Raw genomic sequence first — 27,133 nt, forward strand, 5'->3', positions numbered from 1 at the left:
AAATTTATCTTTAATAAATTCATTGCGACCCACTCTTCAAGCCATATAATGATGAATCGCATAAAGGCCAATTCAATTCAATTCAATTCGCCGACAATAGCCCCGGCAAATCGTCTAGGGACAATTTACTGCCGAATCCCTTTCGGGGGGGCTAATGCGGGTTTTTTATTGTTTATGAAAAAATATTTACAAAGCAAGACAAAAGAAAAATATTTACATGATATATACATTATATACATAAAGATTTCACGCCGCTATGTAAACCGACATTTTTCATTTTTTTTTTTTTTTTTTTTTATGCACAACCATTCATAGCCCTGATCACAGTTTGTCCCGGGGGGTCTCTTGGGCCGTGACTTGGTCGCTAACTTATTGTTCAATGGCGCCGTGTTGCTGCCAGTCTGCTGGATCTTCTCGTAGGCTGATCTGGTCTAGTTGTGTGGTTGCCTATGTCTATTCTCCTCCTGTGGAGTTTTTCAATGCCCTCTTTTTCGAGATAGCGCACGAGATTCTCAAGAGTTCGTGATTCTTTTTCGAGCCGGCTCATCCTCCTAAACCACTCCTTCACCAGCTCTTGCCTTGGTTTGATCAGGTGGAAGACTTTTGTGTAAGGGCAGCTGGTGGCATAGTGGAGTGGTGTGCCGACTTCTCCGCACATACATTTGTTGTTGTTAGATATTTTGAATCTCTCGAGGTAGCTGGGGAATGGTCCATGACCAGTAAAGAAAATGGCTTTCTCTCGGGACCATCCCACAGCCCTCCATCCGACTCGAGGTAGGATATCGTGAATCAGTCTGCCTGGGTGTTCAGGTTCGTCCCAGTCCTCCTGCCACATTTTTAATAAGTGACTTTTCAGAAGTCTTTTGGCATGGGAAGGGGGAAGCTTAATTAACATTGCGCTCTGAGCAGATTTGGTGGTTTTCTTGGCGAGCTTATCCACCAACTCGTTGCCATGGATACCAGAATGACCTCGCACCCAGTGCAGACTGACATTTCTGTTGGTGGTCAGGTAGTTGCGGATCTGTCTGGCATTGTGGTGTCGTGTGAGCGGGTCTCTTATTGCTTCCAGGCTAGCTCTGCTATCCGTGAAAATCCTTATTCTGTCCTCTGTTTTTATGGCTTGCTCTGTAGCCATTTTGAGGGCCCACAGCTCCGCTTGGAAGACACTGCAACCGTCCTGCAGCCTCGCGGCCCATTGATTGGTAGTGATTCCATCAGTCAGCCATATAAGGGCTGCTGCCGTCCCGTCCGCTGTTTGGGAGCCGTCTGTGTAGATTGCTTTGCATTTGGGGTCCACGAGTTGCTCATCGGTTGTTATCTGGGCATCGATGGGCTCACTGGCAGGGTGTTGGGTCCATCCTATCGCATTTCTTTCATAATTGGTTGAGTCAAGGTGTATTCCTGCTGACGTGATGTTTCTTCCCAGCCTGGTGAGTCTGGCGGATTTTGCAAGGAATTGCGTGATCAAGGCCAACGGAGGAGTACCTGCCAGCACCTGCATTGCCATGGTAGACGTCGTGCGGTAACATCTAGTCATGTACAGGAGAAATCCTCTTTGTGCGGAATTCAGCATGTGCTGCGTTCTAACCGTCATAGAGGACCCCCATGCGCATAAAGGCCCTTGGCCCGCGGACCAAATATGGCCCCGGGGGTTATCTGATGCGGCCTGCCCTCCTCAAACCTAATTTTGTAAAGAAATGAGCTAACCGGCACATCTACAGATCGCTTAAGTGTCTCGTGGTACAATTCGAGAACATTTAAGCGGCCCGTGGCACATTTTCAGATCACTTAAATGACCCGAGACACAGTTCCAGAACACTGAAGCGACCCGAGACACAGTTCCAGAACTCTCAAGCGATCCGAGACACAGTTCCAGAACAATTAAGCGATCCGTGACACAATTACAGATCCCTTGGGTGACATGTGACGTAGTTTTAGAGCACTTAAGTGGCCCTCAGTGCGGTTCTACACCACTCAAATTACCCGTGGCACATTTCCAGAGCACTTGAGCGGCCCGGGCACATTTCCAGAGCACTTAAGCGGCCCGGACACATTTCCAGATCACTTAAGCGGCCCGGACACATTGCCAGATCACTTAAGCGGCCCGGACACATTTCCATATCACTTGGATCCGCGAAACATTTAGAGGTCACTAAAGTGGCTCTGTAGGGCACTTATCAATAGGGGGGGGGGATGTTACTTCAAGTAGCCACAAACTATCGAAAGGTTTTTCTCGTGTTTGGCGCACCGAGTAAGATGCCATTAAGAATATTTCATATCCTGATAAAGGGTGGTTGATGACGTAAGCATCATCCAAACACCCTCTCCCCCACTTGTCACAAAAGTCAGCAAATCGGACTCCCCCCCCCCCCATCGATGATGACGTAATACTTGAACGGCCCCTAACATCCAGAAAATTCAATTTCTCAGTATATTTCAGGCCGAAAAAAATACCATCTCTTGATACAGAAACGACAACTGGGGCGAAAATTGTTGTATTTAATCCGTATGTGTCTCCACTCGGCGCTTCACGCTACTAATACGTGTTGTAAGGAATTGAAAAATGTCTCTGACGTATTGGTTAACGCACTTGCCCGGTATGCAAGGGGGACCCGGAGAAGACAAATCACTTTTCATTCCAAATATCAGTTTCGACATAACATCCACAAACTTCAATTTCTCACGGAGAAGGATAGTCGAGATTTTACTGTAATTAGAACACACTAGAATAAGAAATAATAGACGTTTTTCCCTCCGTGAAATACATTTCAATACATTGCGATTGGCTGTAGCTATTTCTCGCCATTGGCGATTTTTTTTCAGTGATTTCAGCGATAACTTTGCTTCAGCGCAGCTTTGCGTTCAGCAACGATTTTCCGCATTTAGTATATACCGTATATACTCGTGTATAAGCCGAGTTTTTTTTGTGGAAAAATTCGTTCCTCAAGTGGGGGGGGGGGGGGGGGTCGGCTTATACTCGGGTCAGTTTTTGATGAGAAAATATCGACCCCACAATCAGTAGTCATTTTTGTAGCAGTGTTCGAGAATCCGGCATTATTGGTATGGGATATGTTCAAACCCCACAGAACTGATAATGTCGAAGCCGAGGCAAAGAAATCGAAAACAACATCATTGGCTTTGATAGGGGCCGTTCAAGTATTACGTCATCATCGATGTGGGTGGGGGGGGGGTTTCCGATTTGCTGACAAGGGGGGGAGGGCGGGGTTTGGATAATGCTTACGTCATCAACCACCCTTCATGAAAATATGAGTTAGGATTCAGAGGGGCAGAGCTGATGACGAAATTTTGCTGACAAGGGGGAGGAGGGGGTCAGTAGTTTGCTGACTTTTGCTGACAAGGAAGGGGGAGGGGGTCAAAAATGGCTAAAAATTTGCTTACGTAATACTTGCACGGCCCCCATACCAGGTGGGCCAACGTCGATTGTACAGCCTTTAGATGTGAGCATCAACAAGCGTCTCAAAGACAATTTGAGGAATGATCAAGAAACTACAAACAGTGGTGCCTTGAAGAAACCTGACATTGGCCTAGTGTGCCAATGGGTACATGAGGCGTGGAATTCTGTTTCTGCCGATCCTTCAGAAAGTGTTGCGTCAGCAATGCGATGGACGGAACTGAAGATGGCTTATATACATGGGTTTTCAATTTATTGCGGTTTTGGTGGTCCTGAAGTTGGGGGGGGGGGGGTCGGCTTATACACGAGTATATACGGTAACCCGATTTCCAGTATTTTTCTCGAGGAAATATGACCCGCTCAGTCACAGTGATGCAGCTTTGCTCACCTTGGCATCGACTCTTGGAAAAAAACAAGTGATTTTCCACAATTTCCCCCGTATTAGAGATCTCAATATCCAGCGAGAAAATGTCGTCACCCCCTGAATGAAACCGAATCAAAACTCCACAAACATCCCCCCAAGAAAAAGAAAAGGTATGGACAAAAGTTCTCTCGATGCCCAACAATGCCCAACAACAAATTCCCAACAATGCCTTCAATACAACAATCGAAAAATAAAATCAACAGATTTACGATTCACGTCTTTGTTGAGCAGAAGTCGATTGAAGTCGGACGCAGCATCTGTTGGAAGTCAACAGACGGAATACGATAGCGGATCACAACAAGGGAATCCTCAGTTGGTCCGAGTCTCTCGAAGAGTGAAGACGTCCGCGTCTTGTGGCAGATTCCCCATTGGACATCTAAAGATATGCTGAACGGGGTGAGAGATTTCCATTTTCCCCCTTCATTTTTCACTAAAATTACTAGTCTTTAAATAACATTGGAATTCTTTAATTATCATAATAATCCGCGCTGATTATAGCCAAATAAATCGGTTATAACGGTTCTGATAATAATCCGTTGCGTTGATAGTTAGGTGCGACCGCGAATCATATATTTAGTGGTCTGGATATAACTTCCAACACAGCCTAGAGTGGAAGCCATATTATGGTTTAGTGGTGGTGGAGGTACGTGGTACCGTCTTATAGCAGGAGCCCGTTGCGGTGGGGGGGGGGGGGTGGAGGCTCAAGTTCAGACGGGCCCATGATGATGAGATCTCGTTTTAATTTTGCAGATTAAGTATATAGACGCTATGGTGGTCGAGTGGTCATAGTGACGGACTAGCGTCGCGAGGTCCCGGGTTCAAAACCCTACCGTCGCCACAGTGGTGGTCAGCTGAAGTTGGTTTTCTGCGGTTCCCAACTTCGAGGCGCGAATGCGAGCCGATCTCTCCGTTAAAAAGTATCGCCGAAACAGAGCAACAGGCCTACAACGTTACAATTATATTCATTCACTACACTTCATTCACTATGAGTTGAGAAAAAACTCGTAGTTTAAGAAATTGATTACAGATGGCAGCACTACACATAACAAGCATTACACAAAAAGAAACTTCACGGAAGGTTCACTATACATACACACACATTCCAACATGTGCCAATTCGTTAGAAGTTCCGCAGAGGAATATGGACGAGGTGCATGTTAGTAGTAGGTCAGGACATATTGTGGCTACAAAGCCAGTGAATTTTCATGGGTTCCTCTACAGCAGGGATTCTTAACCTTTTGTGTTTCACGGATCCTTTGTGCCAGCAAGAAGAAGACCAGGGACCTCCCCAGCGAGGACTCGGGTTCGAACCACACCATCGCCACAGTGGTGGTCGGCTGAAGTTTATTTTTCTGTGATTCCCACCTTCGAAGCGCAAATACTAGCCGACCTCCCAGTTAAAAAGTGTCGCACCACAGCGAGTAACAGGCCTACAACGATTCAGTCATTACACTTCACTCATAGTTGGAAAAATTGATGGCAGATGGCAACACTACACATAACAAACATTGCACAGAAACAAACTCCCCGTTAGGTTCATAACACGTACACGTGTAATCGTAAATTCGTAACATAACACGTACACGTAAATTCCAACATGTGCTAGTTCGTTTTAAGTTCCGCAGAGGAATATGGACGAGTTGCATGTGTGTGTGTGTGTGTGTGTGTGTGTGTGTATAGTAGTAGTAGTAGTAGGGATCTCCCCTCCACCAATGAGATTAAAGCAAAGAACTCCCTTTACAGAATAAGCACATAATAATGTAAAAATGATAACTTAATTGCTGTATCCTGGTTTTAGACCAGAAGTGTACGACCTCCGGCCCGCGAAAGGTGTTCGAGTGGAAAAGTATCAATAGAGTAAAAGGCTGACCACATGCATCTCTCATAAAAATACGGGAAATCGAGATCCATACGGGCCATCACCAATCATTGCCAAAAAATTGCCAAAATCAAGTATAATACTAATTATACCCAGGGAAAAAAAATTGTCAATGGGGATTAAATTAATTAAAGTTGCCAACTATCGCTGAAAAAATCGCCAATGTCGTTTGACGGCTACCGGAACCTTGAAATTGATTCAAATATCATTCACCAAAACAAAAAAACGTTTACGTTTCACAAATGTTTGAAATTAATATGTATTTATATTTGAATATAATTATTATAATCAGAGTCATAATTACCATCATATATAGCATAGTTTCCCAAACTTTTTGTTCCATCGCCCCTTTCTTCAGATAAATTTTTCCCTCGTCGCCCCTTCAACTCAAGCGAACCCATAGCATCCTATGTTATACCCGGGGCTTCTATCGCCCTCTTGGACCTTTCCATCGCCCACCAGGGGGCGATATTGCCCACTTTGGGAAACACTGATATATAGTTTACAATCTCAATCCTTCATTTCAGTCAAAAAATACAAATTCAAATAAAACTCGTTGCGAAGCGGGGGAAAACGGGACAAGCGAAGAAAAGGATTGATGAAATTATGGGAATGTGTCCTGCGAAATTATAGGGGTCGTATATTTTTCCAGTTTCCGAAAAAAATTGCGGTGCCCTGTCTGGGCACTAATGCTTAGTTAGGACCACGTGAAATCGGTACCAACCATAAGCTACTTCACTGGGGGGAAAAAAATGCTTATTGCAATTTTAAGTCGGAAAATTAAAAATTCAGATAAATTCGCAAAAATAATATAAAATTTTCAGTTATATTCCGTCCAGTCGAGTAATCTCGGGGAGTAGGGACAGTTCGAGCGAAGCCAAAACACTTAAAAGCCAGTCAAATAATTTCCAAAAAACTGCCAAATATCGGAAAAGCATCTCGTTTCGACTGTACTCCCTTCACAGCCGGGATGTGTGTATGAGGGTATGTTGACATAGTGCCTTCGGGCGCTTCAGCGCGGTGGGTTTCCTGGCGAGTACTACTCGGCTGGCAAATAAATTCATAAACAAAACTCTATAGATTATTATATCTATATTCCTATATCTTGGGGGGAAACCCCCCACCCCCCCGATTTCGGATAACGTCAAAAAAGGGCTCATCAGCATTTTTGCTGGAATAAGTTATCATCGGTGTCTGTATCGTCAATGACTTTCGAAACCTCCTTGACACTATATTGGTAGCCCGCCCTTTCCCCCAACTAAAGCTTTGTATACCGAAGACCCTTCTAAGATTATAACGTAAGAATATCGTTAAAGGCACGTCTTCATGCGCGCTATGCGTTCGTTGTCCTGCGTACGGCTGTCACAAAGTATTTCATCGCGAGCCAAGCAACGCACGAACGCCAAACTTGGGTGGGCCCCGCCGACGATGGAATCAGGAGAAGGGGCTTGCGTTGCGTCTCTTTGATTTTGTATAGCTACGGCTGCGGTCGGAACTGGGGAGGGGAAGAGAAAAGAAGATTTAAAAAAAAAAAAATAGTAAGAGCAAGAACACGCGAAATGAAGTGAAGTTTCTGGCAGTACCTATACGTTTGCGGACACTTGCTGCCCTCAAAGCGGGCCCCTTGGGAGCAAGAGCACGCGGGGAATTTGGAAAGGAAAATAACTGCGAACAGGGTTCGGGGCGAGTGAGAGTGTGTGGATACGCCCTTAGGTGCTATCATAAGCTATTCAATCATTACACTTCCCTCATAATTAGAAAAATTTATGGCAGATGGCAGCACTATTATGGAACAAACATTATACAGAAACAAACTTCGCGTTAGGTTCACAACACGCACATTCCAACATGTACCAATTCGTTTTGAGTTCTATAAGAGAAATATGGACGAGGTGCATGTGTATGGCTTATTAGTATGGCTATCACAAGCAGCCATCGATGTATGACGTATTTTCACTGACTAACCGAAACATCCTTTACATTTTTAGCGGGGGGGAGGGAGCATGAAAGAAGCAATGGGGGGAGGGTACTAAAACTTTCTAAGTTTCTAGTCATCTCGAATACACGGGACTCATGCACTTACTCAGTAGGGGGAAGAATGCATTGTGCGCAGGGGTGTTCAAAAACTCATGACGCATACGTTAGGGAGGGGGGTGATAGAAGCAAAAATTACCATACAACCCATACCCGGAAGTCGAGTGGTTAAGCGCTAGGGGTGCTCCCCAACGAACTGAACGAACCCGCAACCGTGCTGTGGATAACCGGCGAGTACATGAATCAGGAGAACGCCGGCGTGCATTACATGTACGTAGCAGAGATCGGCAATGCGAGGGATGTCTAAGGATTGCACCGAGAACCTTTCAACGATGGCACCAACAACTCTGCGTCATTGGAAGTTGTTGAATAAAACTTTGTCCTTTCATTCTGTCTCTGTCTTCTTTCTCCCCATTTCGTGACACAGCACGCACCGCCGTCTAGCGCTTAAGCACTTGAGTTCCATGCATGGGTTGAATGGTTATTTATTACCATTCCCCCTAACGTAAGGTCATGAGTTTCTGAAACACCCTGTATATATTATTATATCTGTATAACGATCCTGAAAACAACCGATTTCGAATAGGATAGCGTTCACTGCCTATACTAGCGTTTTTATTCAAAGATTAAGCTATCATCGAAGAGCGTATTTTCAATACTTGAAAATTATTCGTAGGCCCCATCTAAAGCTATATATACTCAGGACCTTCCTCAAATTATAGGCGATTCCTAACGTAAGAATTCTGTTAGGGTCCAACCCCCCCCCCTCCCCCTTCTCAATCGTATAACGCTATCATAAACAGCCATCGGTGCATAACGTCAGTAGTGACTTACCAAAATTAATGAATTAAAATTATTTTTCAGTGACTTATACCAAACAAAAGTAACCGTTCTCGTTGACTCTCAACTAAGCTTGGTACGCACAAAACCCTTTCAAGTCATGCTCGATTTGTACCTTAAAAATATTATTAGGTATTCATCCAGAGGATGACTTCTGGTTTTACCATATATCTGGTTTAGAAAGATACCAGTGCGGTGGTGCGGCCCCTTCCAAAGAGGTTCGAAGGTACCCTCGCACGGGCTTAGATGTGAAGCATTTTTTCATTTCACTATGGGGTGACTTGACAGAGTTTAGTTAATGGGAGTTTCATGCTTGCATCGAATGCTCGCCTACACGTCGACCGGTCTAAACAGGACTTCTGTGTTGAGCGGGCGAGGGCCTTCTTGTCCCGATCGACGAACTGTTTGGATTCGCGAGTCAAGAATCATCCCGGTGCTCTTGACGGAGTGTCTGAGGATTTCTCTCTCCCAAAAACCGTGTAGGGTGGTGGAAAGCACGAAAGGGATACCAGTCCGGTGATACCGGCCCCTTCCAAAGATATTAGTTTGTATATTCGTATAAATATCATATTTCATGGCATTAAAACAGTGTTATGATTTGTGAGTTCGCGTCTTACGAATTCTCTCATATTAAACCACGATGATGACGTGAGAATTTGAATCATGAGTGTGAAGCCGTCAGGTAGACTGTCACGGGTCTGCTGTCATTTACGATCGCTCCTGACATCCCAAAGGTGTTGTACGGGCGATAACTTATTCTGAGTGGTTCTCCCCCATTAGGTTTCTGGGCTTGTCAAATCTTAGAAATGCTCTTGTATCTATGTCTTATATGCGGTGGACTACGTCTGGCAGTAAAGTAAAGTAACGGTATGCTCGTACGAGTTTATATATAAAGCATTTAAACATTTCCCTCTGGGTTCACTTCAAAAACATTAGTTAATGGGTGTTTCATGCTGGCATCGAATGCTCGCCTACACGTCGACCGGTCTAAACAGGGCTTCTGTGTTGAGCGGGCAAGGGCCTTCTTGTCCCCATCGACGAACCGTTTGGATTCGCGAGTCAAGAATCATCCCGGTGTTCTTGACGGAGTGTCTGAGGCTTTTTCGCTCCTTCCGAAAATCGTGTAGGGTGGTGGAAAGCACTAGAGGGATACCAGTCCGGTGATACGGGCCCCTTCCAAAGAGGTTCGGTGGTACCCTCGAACTGGCTTAGATCTGAAGCATTTTATTATTTCAGTGTGGGGTCACTTGACAGATTTTAGTTAATGGGTGTTTCATGCTTGCATCGAATGCTCGCCTACACGTCGACCGGTCTAAACAGGGCTTCTGTGTTGAGCGGGCAAGGGCCTTCTTGTCCCGATCAACGAACCGTTTGGATTCGCGAGTCAAGAATCATCCCGGTGTTCTTGACGGAGTGTCTGAGGCTTTTTCGCTCCTTCCGAAAATCGTGTAGGGTGGTGGAAAGCACTAGAGGGATACCAGTCCGGTGATACGGGCCCCTTCCAAAGAGGTTCGGTGGTACCCTCCAACGGGCTTAGATGTGAAGCGTTTTATTATTTCAGTGTGGGGTCACTTGACAGATTTTAGTTAATGGGTGTTTCATGCTTGCATCGAATGCTCGCCTACACGTCGACCGGTCTAAACAGGGCTTCTGTGTGGAGCGGGCAAGGGCCTTCCTGTCCCGATCGACGAACCGTTTGGGTTCGCGAGTCAAGAATCATCCCGGTGTTCTTGACGGAGTGTCTGAGGCTTTTTCGCTCCTTCCGAAAATCGTGTAGGGTGGTGGAAAGCACTAGAAGGATACCTTTCCGGTGATACGGGCCCCTTCCAAAGAGGTTCGGTGGTACCCTCGAACGGGCTTAGATGTGAAGCATTTTATTATTTCAGTGTGGGGTCAATTGACAGAGTTTAGTTAATGGGATTTTCATGCTTGCATCGAATGCTCGCCTACACGTCGACCGGTCTAAACAGGGCTTCTTTGTTGAGCGGGAAAGGGCCTTCTTGTCCCGATCAACGAACCGTTTGGATTCGCGAGTCAAGAATCATCCCGGTGTTCTTGACGGAGTGTCTGAGGCTTTTTCGCTCCTTCCGAAAATCGTGTAGGGTGGTGGAAAGCACTAGAGGGATACCAGTCCGGTGATACGGGCCCCTTCCAAAGAGGTTCGGTGGTACCCTCGAACGGGCTTAGATGTGAAGCGTTTTATTATTTCAGTGTGGGGTCACTTGACAGAGTTTAGTTAATGGGATTTTCATGCTTGCATCGAATGCTCGCCTACACGTCGACCGGTCTAAACAGGGCTTCTTTGTTGAGCGGGCAAGGGCCTTCTTGTCCCGATCAACGAACCGTTTGGATTCGCGAGTCAAGAATCATCCCGGTGTTCTTGACGGAGTGTCTGAGGCTTTTTCGCTCCTTCCGAAAATCGTGTAGGGTGGTGGAAAGCACTAGAGGGATACCAGTCCGGTGATACGGGCCCCTTCCAAAGAGGTTCGGTGGTACCCTCGAACGGGCTTAGATTTGAAGCGTTTTATTATTTCAGTGTGGGGTCACTTGACAGATTTTAGTTAATGGGTGTTTCATGCTTGCATCGAATGCTCGCCTACACGTCGACCGGTCTAAACAGGGCTTCTGTGTTGAGCGGGCAAGGGCCTTCTCGTCCCGATCGATGAACCGTTTGGATTCGCGAGTCAAGAATCATCCCGGTGTTCTTGACGGAGTGTCTGAGGCTTTTTCGCTCCTTCCGAAAATCGTGTAGGGTGGTGGAAAGCACTAGAGGGATACCATTCCGGTGATACGGGCCCCTTCCAAAGAGGTTCGGTGGTACCCTCGAACGGGCTTAGATGTGAAGCGTTTTATTATTTCAGTGTGGGGTCACTTGACAGAGTTTAGTTAATGGGATTTTCATGCTTGCATCGAATGCTCGCCTACACGTCGACCGGTCTAAACAGGGCTTCTTTGTTGAGCGGGCAAGGGCCTTCTTGTCCCGATCAACGAACCGTTTGGATTCGCGAGTCAAGAATCATCCCGGTGTTCTTGACGGAGTGTCTGAGGCTTTTTCGCTCCTTCCGAAAATCGTGTAGGGTGGTGGAAAGCACTAGAGGGATACCAGTCCGGTGATACGGGCCCCTTCCAAAGAGGTTCGGTGGTACCCTCGAACGGGCTTAGATTTGAAGCGTTTTATTATTTCAGTGTGGGGTCAATTGACAGATTTTAGTTAATGGGTGTTTCATGCTTGCATCGAATGCTCGCCTACACGTCGACCGGTCTAAACAGGGCTTCTGTGTTGAGCGGGCAAGGGCCTTCTCGTCCCGATCGACGAACCGTTTGGATTCGCGAGTCAAGAATCATCCCGGTGTTCTTGACGGAGTGTCTGAGGCTTTTTCGCTCCTTCCGAAGATCGTGTAGGGTGGTGGAAAGCACTAGAGGGATACCATTCCGGTGATACGGGCCCCTTCCAAAGAGGTTCGGTGGTACCCTCGAACGGGCTTAGATGTGAAGCATTTTATTATTTCAGTGTGGGGTCACTTGACAGAGTTTAGTTAATGGGATTTTCATGCTTGCATCGAATGCTCGCCTACACGTCGACCGGTCTAAACAGGGCTTCTTTGTTGAGCGGGCAAGGGCCTTCTTGTCCCGATCAACGAACCGTTTGGATTCGCGAGTCAAGAATCCTCCCGGTGTTCTTGACGGAGTGTCTGAGGCTTTTTCGCTCCTTCAGAAAATCGTGTAGGGTGGTGGAAAGCACTAGAGGGATACCAGTCCGGTGATACGGGCCCCTTCCAAAGAGGTTCGGTGGTACCCTCGAACGGGCTTAGATTTGAAGCGTTTTATTATTTCAGTGTGGGGTCACTTGACAGATTTTAGTTAATGGGTGTTTCATGCTTGCATCGAATGCTCGCCTACACGTCGACCGGTCTAAACAGGGCTTCTGTGTTGAGCGGGCAAGGGCCTTCTCGTCCCGATCGACGAACCGTTTGGATTCGCGAGTCAAGAATCATCCCGGTGTTCTTGACGGAGTGTCTGAGGCTTTTTCGCTCCTTCCGAAAATCGTGTAGGGTGGTGGAAAGCACTAGAGGGATACCAGTCCGGTGATACGGACCCCTTCAAAAGAGGTTCGGTGGTACCCTCGACCGGGATTAGATCTGAAGCATTTTATTATTTCAGTGTGGGGTCATTTGACAGATTTTAGTTAATGGGTGTTTCATGCTTGCATCGAATGCTCGCCTACACGTCGACCGGTCTAAACAGGGCTTCTTTGTTGAGCGGGCAAGGGCCTTCTTGTCCCGATCAACGAACCGTTTGGATTCGCGAGTCAAGAATCATCCCGGTGTTCTTGACGGAGTGTCTGAGGCTTTTTCGCTCCTTCCGAAAATCGTGTAGGGTGGTGGAAAGCACTAGAGGGATACCAGTCCGGTGATACGGGCCCCTTCCAAAGAGGTTCGGTGGTACCCTCGAACGGGCTTAGATGTGAAGCGTTTTATTATTTCAGTGTGGGGTCACTTGACAGAGTTTAGTTAATGGGATTTTCATGCTTGCATCGAATGCTCGCCTACACGTCGACCGGTCTAAACAGGGCTTCTTTGTTGAGCGGGCAAGGGCCTTCTTGTCCCGATCAACGAACCGTTTGGATTCGCGAGTCAAGAATCATCCCGGTGTTCTTGACGGAGTGTCTGAGGCTTTTTCGCTCCTTCCGAAAATCGTGTAGGGTGGTGGAAAGCACTAGAGGGATACCAGTCCGGTGATACGGGCCCCTTCCAAAGAGGTTCGGTGGTACCCTCGAACGGGCTTAGATTTGAAGCGTTTTATTATTTCAGTGTGGGGTCACTTGACAGATTTTAGTTAATGGGTGTTTCATGCTTGCATCGAATGCTCGCCTACACGTCGACCGGTCTAAACAGGGCTTCTTTGTTGAGCGGGAAAGGGCCTTCTTGTCCCGATCAACGAACCGTTTGGATTCGCGAGTCAAGAATCATCCCGGTGTTCTTGACGGAGTGTCTGAGGCTTTTTCGCTCCTTCCGAAAATCGTGTAGGGTGGTGGAAAGCACTAGAGGGATACCAGTCCGGTGATACGGGCCCCTTCCAAAGAGGTTCGGTGGTACCCTCGAACGGGCTTAGATGTGAAGCGTTTTATTATTTCAGTGTGGGGTCACTTGACAGAGTTTAGTTAATGGAATTTTCATGCTTGCATCGAATGCTCGCCTACACGTCGACCGGTCTAAACAGGGCTTCTTTGTTGAGCGGGCAAGGGCCTTCTTGTCCCGATCAACGAACCGTTTGGATTCGCGAGTCAAGAATCATCCCGGTGTTCTTGACGGAGTGTCTGAGGCTTTTTCGCTCCTTCCGAAAATCGTGTAGGGTGGTGGAAAGCACTAGAGGGATACCAGTCCGGTGATACGGGCCCCTTCCAAAGAGGTTCGGTGGTACCCTCGAACGGGCTTAGATTTGAAGCGTTTTATTATTTCAGTGTGGGGTCACTTGACAGATTTTAGTTAATGGGTGTTTCATGCTTGCATCGAATGCTCGCCTACACGTCGACCGGTCTAAACAGGGCTTCTGTGTTGAGCGGGCAAGGGCCTTCTCGTCCCGATCGATGAACCGTTTGGATTCGCGAGTCAAGAATCATCCCGGTGTTCTTGACGGAGTGTCTGAGGCTTTTTCGCTCCTTCCGAAAATCGTGTAGGGTGGTGGAAAGCACTAGAGGGATACCATTCCGGTGATACGGGCCCCTTCCAAAGAGGTTCGGTGGTACCCTCGAACGGGCTTAGATGTGAAGCGTTTTATTATTTCAGTGTGGGGTCACTTGACAGAGTTTAGTTAATGGGATTTTCATGCTTGCATCGAATGCTCGCCTACACGTCGACCGGTCTAAACAGGGCTTCTTTGTTGAGCGGGCAAGGGCCTTCTTGTCCCGATCAACGAACCGTTTGGATTCGCGAGTCAAGAATCATCCCGGTGTTCTTGACGGAGTGTCTGAGGCTTTTTCGCTCCTTCCGAAAATCGTGTAGGGTGGTGGAAAGCACTAGAGGGATACCAGTCCGGTGATACGGGCCCCTTCCAAAGAGGTTCGGTGGTACCCTCGAACGGGCTTAGATTTGAAGCGTTTTATTATTTCAGTGTGGGGTCAATTGACAGATTTTAGTTAATGGGTGTTTCATGCTTGCATCGAATGCTCGCCTACACGTCGACCGGTCTAAACAGGGCTTCTGTGTTGAGCGGGCAAGGGCCTTCTCGTCCCGATCGACGAACCGTTTGGATTCGCGAGTCAAGAATCATCCCGGTGTTCTTGACGGAGTGTCTGAGGCTTTTTCGCTCCTTCCGAAGATCGTGTAGGGTGGTGGAAAGCACTAGAGGGATACCATTCCGGTGATACGGGCCCCTTCCAAAGAGGTTCGGTGGTACCCTCGAACGGGCTTAGATGTGAAGCATTTTATTATTTCAGTGTGGGGTCACTTGACAGAGTTTAGTTAATGGGATTTTCATGCTTGCATCGAATGCTCGCCTACACGTCGACCGGTCTAAACAGGGCTTCTTTGTTGAGCGGGCAAGGGCCTTCTTGTCCCGATCAACGAACCGTTTGGATTCGCGAGTCAAGAATCCTCCCGGTGTTCTTGACGGAGTGTCTGAGGCTTTTTCGCTCCTTCCGAAAATCGTGTAGGGTGGTGGAAAGCACTAGAGGGATACCAGTCCGGTGATACGGGCCCCTTCCAAAGAGGTTCGGTGGTACCCTCGAACGGGCTTAGATTTGAAGCGTTTTATTATTTCAGTGTGGGGTCACTTGACAGATTTTAGTTAATGGGTGTTTCATGCTTGCATCGAATGCTCGCCTACACGTCGACCGGTCTAAACAGGGCTTCTGTGTTGAGCGGGCAAGGGCCTTCTCGTCCCGATCGACGAACCGTTTGGATTCGCGAGTCAAGAATCATCCCGGTGTTCTTGACGGAGTGTCTGAGGCTTTTTCGCTCCTTCCGAAAATCGTGTAGGGTGGTGGAAAGCACTAGAGGGATACCAGTCCGGTGATACGGGCCCCTTCCAAAGAGGTTCGGTGGGACCCTCGAACGGGCTTAGATGTGAAGCGTTTTATTATTTCAGTGTGGGGTCACTTGACAGATTTAGTTAATGGGTGTTTCATGCTTGCATCGAATGCTCGCCTACACGTCGACCGGTCTAAACAGGGCTTCTTTGTTGAGCGGGCAAGGGCCTTCTTGTCCCGATCAACGAACCGTTTGGATTCGCGAGTCAAGAATCATCCCGGTGTTCTTGACGGAGTGTCTGAGGCTTTTTCGCTCCTTCCGAAAATCGTGTAGGGTGGTGGAAAGCACTAGAGGGATACCAGTCCGGTGATACGGGCCCCTTCCAAAGAGGTTCGGTGGTACCCTCGAACGGGCTTAGATGTGAAGCGTTTTATTATTTCAGTGTGGGGTCACTTGACAGAGTTTAGTTAATGGGATTTTCATGCTTGCATCGAATGCTCGCCTACACGTCGACCGGTCTAAACAGGGCTTCTTTGTTGAGCGGGCAAGGGCCTTCTTGTCCCGATCAACGAACCGTTTGGATTCGCGAGTCAAGAATCATCCCGGTGTTCTTGACGGAGTGTCTGAGGCTTTTTCGCTCCTTCCGAAAATCGTGTAGGGTGGTGGAAAGCACTAGAGGGATACCAGTCCGGTGATACGGGCCCCTTCCAAAGAGGTTCGGTGGTACCCTCGAACGGGCTTAGATTTGAAGCGTTTTATTATTTCAGTGTGGGGTCACTTGACAGATTTTAGTTAATGGGTGTTTCATGCTTGCATCGAATGCTCGCCTACACGTCGACCGGTCTAAACAGGGCTTCTGTGTTGAGCGGGCAAGGGCCTTCTTGTCCCGATCGGCGAACCGTTTGGTTTCGCGAGTTAAGAATCATCCCGGTGAAATTGACGGCGTGTCTGAGGCTTTTTCTGTCCCAAAAATCGTGTAGCGTGGTGGAAAGCTCGAAACGGATACCAGTCCAATGATTCGGGCCCCTTCCGAAGAGGTTCATTTGTATATTCGTATAAATATCATATTTCATGGGATTATAACTGTGTTATTATTTCTGAGTTCGTGTCTTACGGATTCTCTTTTCTCAAACCACGATGATGACGTGAGACTTTGCCTCATGAGTGTGAAGCCGTCAGGTAGACTGTCACGGGTCTGCTGTCATTTACGATCGCTCCTGACATCCCAAAGGTGTTCTTCGGGCGATAACTCGTTCTGAGTGGTTTTCCCCCATTAGGTTTCTGGGCTTGTCAAATCTTAGAAATGCTCTTGTACCTATGTCTTATATGCGGTGGACTACGTCTGGCAGTAAAGTAAAGTAACGGTATGCTCGTACGAGTTTATATATAAAGCATTTAAACATTTTCCTCTGGGTTCACTTCAAAAACATTAGTTAATGGGTGTTTCATGCTGGCATCGAATGCTCGCCTACACGTCGACCGGTATAAACAGGGCTTCTGTGTTGAGCGGGCAAGGGCCTTCTCGTCCCGATCGAAGAACCGTTTGGATTCGCGAGTCAAGAATCATCCCGGTGTTCTTGACGGAGTGTCTGAGGCTTTTTCTGTCCCAAAAATCGTGTAGCGTGGTGGAAAGCTCGAAACGGATACCAGTCCAATGATTCAGGCCCCTTCCGAAGAGGTTCATTTGTATATTCGTATAAATATCATATTTCATGGGATTATAACTGTGTTATTATTTCTGAGTTCGTGTCTTACGGATTCTCTTTTCTCAAACCACGATGATGACGTGAGACTTTGCCTCATGAGTGTGAAGCCGTCAGGTAGACTGTCACGGGTCTGCTGTCATTTACGATCGCTCCTGACATCCCAAAGGTGTTCTTCGGGCGATAACTCGTTCTGAGTGGTTTTCCCCCATTAGGTTTCTGGGCTTGTCAAATCTTAGAAATGCTCTTGTACCTATGTCTTATATGCGGTGGACTACGTCTGGCAGTAAAGTAAAGTAACGGTATGCTCGTACGAGTTTATATATAAAGCATTTAAACATTTTCCTCTGGGTTCACTTCAAAAACATTAGTTAATGGGTGTTTCATGCTGGCATCGAATGCTCGCCTACACGTCGACCGGTATAAACAGGGCTTCTGTGTTGAGCGGGCAAGGGCCTTCTCGTCCCGATCGAAGAACCGTTTGGATTCGCGAGTCAAGAATCATCCCGGTGTTCTTGACGGAGTGTCTGAGGCTTTTTCGCTCCTTCCGAAAATCGTGTAGGGTGGTGGAAAGCACTAGAGGGATACCATTTCGGTGATACGGGCCCCTTCCAAAGAGGTTCGGTGGTACCCTCGAACGGGCTTAGATGTGAAGCATTTTATTATTTCAGTGTTGGGTCACTTGACAGAGTTAAGTTAATGGGATTTTCATGCTTGCATCGAATGCTCGCCTACACGTCGACCGGTCTAAACAGGGCTTCTTTGTTGAGCGGGCAAGGGCCTTCTTGTCCCGATCAACGAACCGTTTGGATTCGCGAGTCAAGAATCATCCCGGTGTTCTTGACGGAGTGTCTGAGGCTTTTTCGCTCCTTCCGAAAATCGTGTAGGGTGGTGGAAAGCACTAGAGGGATACCAGTCCGGTGATACGGGCCCCTTCCAAAGAGGTTCGGTGGTACCCTCGAACGGGCTTAGATTTGAAGCGTTTTATTATTTCAGTGTGGGGTCACTTGACAGATTTAGTTAATGGGTGTTTCATGCTTGCATCGAATGCTCGCCTACACGTCGACCGGTCTAAACAGGGCTTCTGTGTTGAGCGGGCAAGGGCCTTCTTGTCCCGATCGACGAACCGTTTGGATTCGCGAGTCAAGAATCATCCCGGTGAAATTGACGGCGTGTCTGAGGCTTTTTCAGTCCCAAAAATCGTGTAGCGTGGTGGAAAGCTCGAAACGGATACCAGTCCAATGATTCGGGCCCCTTCCGAAGAGGTTCATTTGTATATTCGTATAAATATCATATTTCATGGGATTATAACTGTGTTATTATTTCTGAGTTCGTGTCTTACGGATTCTCTTTTCTCAAACCACGATGATGACGTGAGACTTTGCCTCATGAGTGTGAAGCCGTCAGGTAGACTGTCACGGGTCTGCTGTCATTTACGATCGCTCCTGACATCCCAAAGGTGTTCTTCGGGCGATAACTCGTTCTGAGTGGTTTTCCCCCATTAGGTTTCTGGGCTTGTCAAATCTTAGAAATGCTCTTGTACCTATGTCTTATATGCGGTGGACTACGTCTGGCAGTAAAGTAAAGTAACGGTATGCTCGTACGAGTTTATATATAAAGCATTTAAACATTTTCCTCTGGGTTCACTTCAAAAACATTAGTTAATGGGTGTTTCATGCTGGCATCGAATGCTCGCCTACACGTCGACCGGTATAAACAGGGCTTCTGTGTTGAGCGGGCAAGGGCCTTCTCGTCCCGATCGAAGAACCGTTTGGATTCGCGAGTCAAGAATCATCCCGGTGTTCTTGACGGAGTGTCTGAGGCTTTTTCGCTCCTTCCGAAAATCGTGTAGGGTGGTGGAAAGCACTAGAGGGATACCATTTCGGTGATACGGGCCCCTTCCAAAGAGGTTCGGTGGTACCCTCGAACGGGCTTAGATGTGAAGCATTTTATTATTCCAGTGTGGGGTCACTTGACAGAGTTTAGTTAATGGGATTTTCATGCTTGCATCGAATGCTCGCCTACACGTCGACCGGTCTAAACAGGGCTTCTTTGTTGAGCGGGCAAGGGCCTTCTTGTCCCGATCAACGAACCGTTTGGATTCGCGAGTCAAGAATCATCCCGGTGTTCTTGACGGAGTGTCTGAGGCTTTTTCGCTCCTTCCGAAAATCGTGTAGGGTGGTGGAAAGCACTAGAGGGATACCAGTCCGGTGATACGGGCCCCTTCCAAAGAGGTTCGGTGGTACCCTCGAACGGGCTTAGATTTGAAGCGTTTTATTATTTCAGTGTGGGGTCACTTGACAGATTTAGTTAATGGGTGTTTCATGCTTGCATCGAATGCTCGCCTACACGTCGACCGGTCTAAATAGGGCTTCTGTGTTGAGCGGGCAAGGGCCTTCTTGTCCCGATCGACGAACCGTTTGGATTCGCGAGTCAAGAATCATCCCGGTGAAATTGACGGCGTGTCTGAGGCTTTTTCAGTCCCAAAAATCGTGTAGCGTGGTGGAAAGCTCGAAACGGATACCAGTCCAATGATTCGGGCCCCTTCCGAAGAGGTTCATTTGTATATTCGTATAAATATCATATTTCATGGGATTATAACTGTGTTATTATTTCTGAGTTCGTGTCTTACGGATTCTCTTTTCTCAAACCACGATGATGACGTGAGACGTTGCCTCATGAGTGTGAAGCCGTCAGGTAGACTGTCACGGGTCTGCTGTCATTTACGATCGCTCCTGACATCCCAAAGGTGTTCTTCGGGCGATAACTCGTTCTGAGTGGTTTTCCCCCATTAGGTTTCTGGGCTTGTCAAATCTTAGAAATGCTCTTGTACCTATGTCTTATATGCGGTGGACTACGTCTGGCAGTAAAGTAAAGTAACGGTATGCTCGTACGAGTTTATATATAAAGCATTTAAACATTTTCCTCTGGGTTCACATCAAAAACATTAGTTAATGGGTGTTTCATGCTGGCATCGAATGCTCGCCTACACGTCGACCGGTATAAACAGGGCTTCTGTGTTGAGCGGGCAAGGGCCTTCTCGTCCCGATCGAAGAACCGTTTGGATTCGCGAGTCAAGAATCATCCCGGTGTTCTTGACGGAGTGTCTGAGGCTTTTTCGCTCCTTCCGAAAATCGTGTAGGGTGGTGGAAAGCACTAGAGGGATACCATTTCGGTGATACGGGCCCCTTCCAAAGAGGTTCGGTGGTACCCTCGAACGGGCTTAGAAGTGAAGCATTTTATTATTCCAGTGTGGGGTCACTTGACAGAGTTTAGTTAATGGGATTTTCATGCTTGCATCGAATGCTCGCCTACACGTCGACCGGTCTAAACAGGGCTTCTGTGTTGAGCGGGCAAGGGCCTTCCTGTCCCGATCGACGAACCGTTTGGATTCGCGAGTCAAGAATCATCCCGGTGTTCTTGACGGAGTGTCTGAGGCTTTTTCGCTCCTTCCGAAAATCGTGTAGGGTGGTGGAAAGCAGTAGAGGGATACCAGTCCGCTGATACGGGCCCCTTCCAAAGAGGTTCGGTGGTACCCTCGAACGGGCTTAGATTTGAAGCGTTTTATTATTTCAGTGTGGGGTCACTTGACAGATTTTAGTTAATGGGTGTTTCATGCTTGCATCGAATGCTCGCCTACACGTCGACCGGTCTAAACAGGGCTTCTGTGTTGAGCGGGCAAGGGCCTTCTTGTCCCGATCGACGAACCGTTTGGATTCGCGAGTCAAGAATCATCCCGGTGTTCTTGACGGAGTGTCTGAGGCTTTTTCGCTCCTTCCGAAAATCGTGTAGGGTGGTGGAAAGCACTAGAGGGATGCCAGTCCGGTGATACGGACCCCTTCAAAAGAGGTTCGGTGGTACCCTGGAACGGGCTTAGATCTGAAGCATTTTATTATTTCAGTGTGGGGTCACTTGACAGATTTTAGTTAATGGGTGTTTCATGCTTGCATCGAATGCTCGCCTACACGTCGACCGGTCTAAACAGGGCTTCTGTGTTGAGCGGGCAAGGGCCTTCTTGTCCCGATCGACGAACCGTTTGGATTCGCGAGTCAAGAATCATCCCGGTGTTCTTGACGGAGTGTCTGAGGCTTTTTCGCTCCTTCCGAAAATCGTGTAGGGTGGTGGAAAGCACTAGAGGGATACAAGTCCGGTGAAACGGACCCCTTCCAAAGAGGTTCGGTGGTACCCTCCAACGGGCTTAGATCTGAAGCATTTTATTATTTCAGTGTGGGGTCACTTGACAGAGTTTAGTTAATGGGATTTTCATGCTTGCATCGAATGCTCGCCTACACGTCGACCGGTCTAAACAGGGCTTCTGTGTTGAGCGGGCAAGGGCCTTCTTGTCTCGATCGACGAACCGTTTGGATTCGCGAGTCAAGAATCATCCCGGTGTTCTTGACGGAGTGTCTGAGGCTTTTTCGCTCCTTCCGAAAATCGTGTAGGGTGGTGGAAAGCACTAGAGGGATACCAGTCCGGTGATACGGACCCCTTCAAAAGAGGTTCGGTGGTACCCTCGACCGGGATTAGATCTGAAGCATTTTATTATTTCAGTGTGGGGTCATTTGACAGATTTTAGTTAATGGGTGTTTCATGCTTGCATCGAATGCTCGCCCACACGTCGACCGGTCTAAACAGGGCTTCTTTGTTGAGCGGGCAAGGGCCTTCTTGTCCCGAACGACGAACCGTTTGGATTCGCGAGTCAAGAATCATCCCGGTGTTCTTGACGGAGTGTCTGAGGCTTTTTCGCTCCTTCCGAAAATCGTGTAGGGTGGTGGAAAGCACTAGAGGGATACCAGTCCGGTGAAACGGACCCCTTCCAAAGAGGTTCGGTGGTACCCTCGAACGGGCTTAGATCTGAAGCATTTTATTATTTCAGTGTGGGGTCACTTCACAGAGTTTAGTTAATGGGATTTTCATGCTTGCATCGAATGCTCGCCTACACGTCGACCGGTCTAAACAGGGCTTCTGTGTTGAGCGGGCAAGGGCCTTCTTGTCTCGATCGACGAACCGTTTGGATTCGCGAGTCAAGAATCATCCCGGTGTTCTTGACGGAGTGTCTGAGGCTTTTTCGCTCCTTCCGAAAATCGTGTAGGGTGGTGGAAAGCACTAGAGGGATACCATTTCGGTGATACGGGCCCCTTCCAAAGAGGTTCGGTGGTACCCTCGAACGGGCTTAGATGTGAAGCATTTTATTATTCCAGTGTGGGGTCACTTGACAGAGTTTAGTTAATGGGATTTTCATGCTTGCATCGAATGCTCGCCTACACGTCGACCGGTCTAAACAGGGCTTCTGTGTTGAGCGGGCAAGGGCCTTCCTGTCCCGATCGACGAACCGTTTGGATTCGCGAGTCAAGAATCATCCCGGTGTTCTTGACGGAGTGTCTGAGGCTTTTTCGCTCCTTCCGAAAATCGTGTAGGGTGGTGGAAAGCAGTAGAGGGATACCAGTCCGCTGATACGGGCCCCTTCCAAAGAGGTTCGGTGGTACCCTCGAACGGGCTTAGATTTGAAGCGTTTTATTATTTCAGTGTGGGGTCACTTGACAGATTTTAGTTAATGGGTGTTTCATGCTTGCATCGAATGCTCGCCTACACGTCGACCGGTCTAAACAGGGCTTCTGTGTTGAGCGGGCAAGGGCCTTCTTGTCCCGATCGACGAACCGTTTGGATTCGCGAGTCAAGAATCATCCCGGTGTTCTTGACGGAGTGTCTGAGGCTTTTTCGCTCCTTCCGAAAATCGTGTAGGGTGGTGGAAAGCACTAGAGGGATGCCAGTCCGGTGATACGGACCCCTTCAAAAGAGGTTCGGTGGTACCCTGGAACGGGCTTAGATCTGAAGCATTTTATTATTTCAGTGTGGGGTCACTTGACAGATTTTAGTTAATGGGTGTTTCATGCTTGCATCGAATGCTCGCCTACACGTCGACCGGTCTAAACAGGGCTTCTGTGTTGAGCGGGCAAGGGCCTTCTTGTCCCGATCGACGAACCGTTTGGATTCGCGAGTCAAGAATCATCCCGGTGTTCTTGACGGAGTGTCTGAGGCTTTTTCGCTCCTTCCGAAAATCGTGTAGGGTGGTGGAAAGCACTAGAGGGATACAAGTCCGGTGAAACGGACCCCTTCCAAAGAGGTTCGGTGGTACCCTCCAACGGGCTTAGATCTGAAGCATTTTATTATTTCAGTGTGGGGTCACTTGACAGAGTTTAGTTAATGGGATTTTCATGCTTGCATCGAATGCTCGCCTACACGTCGACCGGTCTAAACAGGGCTTCTGTGTTGAGCGGGCAAGGGCCTTCTTGTCTCGATCGACGAACCGTTTGGATTCGCGAGTCAAGAATCATCCCGGTGTTCTTGACGGAGTGTCTGAGGCTTTTTCGCTCCTTCCGAAAATCGTGTAGGGTGGTGGAAAGCACTAGAGGGATACCAGTCCGGTGATACGGACCCCTTCAAAAGAGGTTCGGTGGTACCCTCGACCGGGATTAGATCTGAAGCATTTTATTATTTCAGTGTGGGGTCATTTGACAGATTTTAGTTAATGGGTGTTTCATGCTTGCATCGAATGCTCGCCCACACGTCGACCGGTCTAAACAGGGCTTCTTTGTTGAGCGGGCAAGGGCCTTCTTGTCCCGAACGACGAACCGTTTGGATTCGCGAGTCAAGAATCATCCCGGTGTTCTTGACGGAGTGTCTGAGGCTTTTTCGCTCCTTCCGAAAATCGTGTAGGGTGGTGGAAAGCACTAGAGGGATACCAGTCCGGTGAAACGGACCCCTTCCAAAGAGGTTCGGTGGTACCCTCGAACGGGCTTAGATCTGAAGCATTTTATTATTTCAGTGTGGGGTCACTTCACAGAGTTTAGTTAATGGGATTTTCATGCTTGCATCGAATGCTCGCCTACACGTCGACCGGTCTAAACAGGGCTTCTGTGTTGAGCGGGCAAGGGCCTTCTTGTCTCGATCGACGAACCGTTTGGATTCGCGAGTCAAGAATCATCCCGGTGTTCTTGACGGAGTGTCTGAGGCTTTTTCGCTCCTTCCGAAAATCGTGTAGGGTGGTGGAAAGCACTAGAGGGATACCAGTCCGGTGATACGGACCCCTTCAAAAGAGGTTCGGTGGTACCCTCGACCGGGATTAGATCTGAAGCATTTTATTATTTCAGTGTGGGGTCATTTGACAGATTTTAGTTAATGGGTGTTTCATGCTTGCATCGAATGCTCGCCTACACGTGGACCGGTCTAAACAGGGCTTCTGTGTTGAGCGGGCACGGGCCTTCTTGTCCCGATCGACGAACCGTTTGGATTCGTGAGTCAAGAATCATCCCGGTGTTCTTGACGGAGTGTCTGAGGCTTTTTCGCTCCTTCCGAAAATCGTGTAGGGTGGTGGAAAGCACTAGAGGGATACCAGTCCGGTGATACGGGCCCCTTCCAAAGAGGTTCGGTGGTACCCTCGAACGGGATTAGATCTGAAGCATTTTATTATTTCAGTGTGGGGTCATTTGACAGATTTTAGTTAATGGGTGTTTCATGCTTGCATCGAATGCTCGCCTACACGTCGACCGGTCTAAACAGGGCTTCTGTGTTGAGCGGGCAAGGGCCTTCTTGTCCCGATCGACGAACCGTTTGGATTCGCGAGTCAAGAATCATCCCGGTGAAATTGACGGCGTGTCTGAGGCTTTTTCTGTCCCAAAAATCGTGTAGCGTGGTGGAAAGCTCGAAGCGGATACCAATGATTCGGGACCCTTCCGAAGAGGTTCGTTTGTATATTCGTATAAATATCATATTTCATAGGATTATAACTGTGTTATGATTTCTGAGTTCGTGTCTTACGGATTCTCTTTTCTCAAACCACGATGATGACGTGAGACTTTGCCTCATGAGTGTCAAGCCGTCAGGTAGACTGTCACGGGTCTGCTGTCATTTACGATCGCTCCTGACACCCCAAAGGTGTTCTTCGGGCGATAACTCGTTCTGAGTGGTTTTCCCCCATTAGGTTTCTGGGCTTGTCAAATCTTAGAAATGCTCTTGTATCTATGTCTTATATGCGGTGGACTACGTCTGGTTGTAAAGTAAAGTAACGGTATGCTCGTACGAGTTTATATATAAAGCATTTAAACATTTCCCTCTGGGTTCACTTCAAAAACATTAGTTAATGGCTGTCTCATGCTGGCATCGAATGCTCGTCTACACGTCGACCGGTCTAAACAGGGCTTCTGTGTTGAGCGGGCAAGGGCCTTCTTGTCCCGATCGACGAACCGTTTGGATTCGCGAGTCAAGAATCATCTCGGTGTTCTTGACGGATTGTCTGAGGCTTTTTCGCTCCTTCCGAAAATCGTGTAGGGTGGTGGAAAGCACTAGAGGGATACCAGTCCGGTGATACGGACCCCTTCCAAAGAGGTTCGGTGGTACCCTCGAACGGGCTTAGACCTGAAGCATTTTATTATTTCAGTGTGGGGTCATTTGACAGATTTTAGTTAATGGGTGTTTCATGCTTGCATCGAATGCTCGCCTACACGTCGACCGGTCTAAACAGGGCTTCTGTGTTGAGCGGGCAAGGGCCTTCTTGTCCCGATCGACGAACCGTTTGGATTCGTGAGTCAAGAATCATCCCGGTGTTCTTGACGGAGTGTCTGAGGCTTTTTCGCTCCTTCCGAAAATCGTGTAGGGTGGTGGAAAGCACTAGAGGGATACCAGTCCGGTGATACGGGCCCCTTCCAAAGAGGTTCGGTGGTACCCTCGAACGGGCTTAGATGTGAAGCGTTTTATTATTTCAGTGTGGGGTCACTTGACAGATTTAGTTAATGGGTGTTTCATGCTTGCATCGAATGCTCGCCTACACGTCGACCGGTCTAAACAGGGCTTCTGTTTTGAGCGGGCAAGGGCCTTCTTGTCCCGATCGACGAACCGTTTGGATTCGCGAGTCAAGAATCATCCCGGTGAAATTGACGGCGTGTCTGAGGCTTTTTCTGTCCCAAAAATCGTGTAGCGTGGTGGAAAGCTCGAAACGGATACCAGTCCAATGATTCGGGACCCTTCCGAAGAGGTTCGTTTGTATATTCGTATAAATATCATATTTCATAGGATTATAACTGTGTTATGATTTCTGAGTTCGTGTCTTACGGATTCTCTTTTCTCAAACCACGATGATGACGTGAGACTTTGCCTCATGAGTGTCAAGCCGTCAGGTAGACTGTCACGGGTCTGCTGTCATTTACGATCGCTCCTGACACCCCAAAGGTGTTCTTCGGGCGATAACTCGTTCTGAGTGGTTTTCCCCCATTAGGTTTCTGGGCTTGTCAAATCTTAGAAATGCTCTTGTATCTATGTCTTATATGCGGTGGACTACGTCTGGTTGTAACGTAAAGTAACGGTATGCTCGTACGAGTTTATATATAAAGCATTTAAAAATTTCCCTCTGGGTTCACTTCAAAAACATTAGTTAATGGCTGTCTCATGTTGGCATCGAATGCTCGCCTACACGTCGACCGGTCTAAACAGGGCTTCTGTGTTGAGCGGGCAAGGGCCTTCTTGTCCCGATCGACGAACCGTTTGGATTCGCGAGTCAAGAATCATCTCGGTGTTCTTGACGGCTTGTCTAAGGCTTTTTCGCTCCTTCCGAAAATCGTGTAGGGTGGTGGAAAGTACTAGAGGGATACCAGTCCGGTGATACGGACCCCTTCCAAAGAGGTTCGGTGGTACCCTGGAACGGGCTTAGACCTGAAGCGTTTTATTATTTCAGTGTGGGGTCACTTGACAGATTTAGTTAATGGGTGTTTCATGCTTGCATCGAATGCTCGCCTACACGTCGACCGGTCTAAACAGGGCTTCTTTGTTGAGCGGGCAAGGGCCTTCTTGTCCCGATCAACGAACCGTTTGGATTCGCGA

The 27,133-nt window shown here is 47.9% G+C and overlaps 1 protein-coding gene and 7 non-coding genes across 8 annotated transcripts; 7 read left to right on the forward strand and 1 right to left on the reverse strand.

Annotated features, from left to right (window-relative positions):
- Positions 1-376: 376 nt before the first annotated feature.
- On the reverse strand, positions 377-1,507 carry LOC149083742 (uncharacterized). Its single transcript, XM_089235219.1, has one exon. The coding sequence runs from the start codon at positions 1,505-1,507 to the stop codon at positions 377-379; it is 1,131 nt and encodes a 376-aa protein (XP_089091345.1).
- Positions 1,508-9,150: 7,643 nt separating this feature from the next.
- On the forward strand, positions 9,151-9,356 carry LOC149083743 (small nucleolar RNA U3). The gene has a single exon (XR_016193132.1). It is a non-coding gene; the product is annotated as a small nucleolar RNA U3 (small nucleolar RNA).
- A 7,259-nt stretch (positions 9,357-16,615) lies between these two features.
- On the forward strand, positions 16,616-16,821 carry LOC149083744 (small nucleolar RNA U3). The gene has a single exon (XR_016193134.1). It is a non-coding gene; the product is annotated as a small nucleolar RNA U3 (small nucleolar RNA).
- A 435-nt stretch (positions 16,822-17,256) lies between these two features.
- LOC149083745 (small nucleolar RNA U3) lies at positions 17,257-17,462 on the forward strand. Its single transcript, XR_016193135.1, has one exon. It is a non-coding gene; the product is annotated as a small nucleolar RNA U3 (small nucleolar RNA).
- Positions 17,463-18,546: 1,084 nt separating this feature from the next.
- On the forward strand, positions 18,547-18,752 carry LOC149083746 (small nucleolar RNA U3). The gene has a single exon (XR_016193136.1). It is a non-coding gene; the product is annotated as a small nucleolar RNA U3 (small nucleolar RNA).
- A 1,084-nt stretch (positions 18,753-19,836) lies between these two features.
- On the forward strand, positions 19,837-20,042 carry LOC149083747 (small nucleolar RNA U3). The gene has a single exon (XR_016193133.1). It is a non-coding gene; the product is annotated as a small nucleolar RNA U3 (small nucleolar RNA).
- A 4,980-nt stretch (positions 20,043-25,022) lies between these two features.
- Positions 25,023-25,228, forward strand: LOC149083748 (small nucleolar RNA U3). Its single transcript, XR_016193137.1, has one exon. It is a non-coding gene; the product is annotated as a small nucleolar RNA U3 (small nucleolar RNA).
- Positions 25,229-26,312: 1,084 nt separating this feature from the next.
- On the forward strand, positions 26,313-26,518 carry LOC149083749 (small nucleolar RNA U3). Its single transcript, XR_016193138.1, has one exon. It is a non-coding gene; the product is annotated as a small nucleolar RNA U3 (small nucleolar RNA).
- Positions 26,519-27,133: the final 615 nt, after the last annotated feature.

The sequence above is a fragment of the Pholcus phalangioides genome, unplaced genomic scaffold, assembly GCF_987345545.1.
Source record: "Pholcus phalangioides strain wild (caught in Gottingen) unplaced genomic scaffold, Ppha-v1.0 ptg000008l_1, whole genome shotgun sequence".
NCBI lineage: Eukaryota > Metazoa > Arthropoda > Arachnida > Araneae > Pholcidae > Pholcus > Pholcus phalangioides.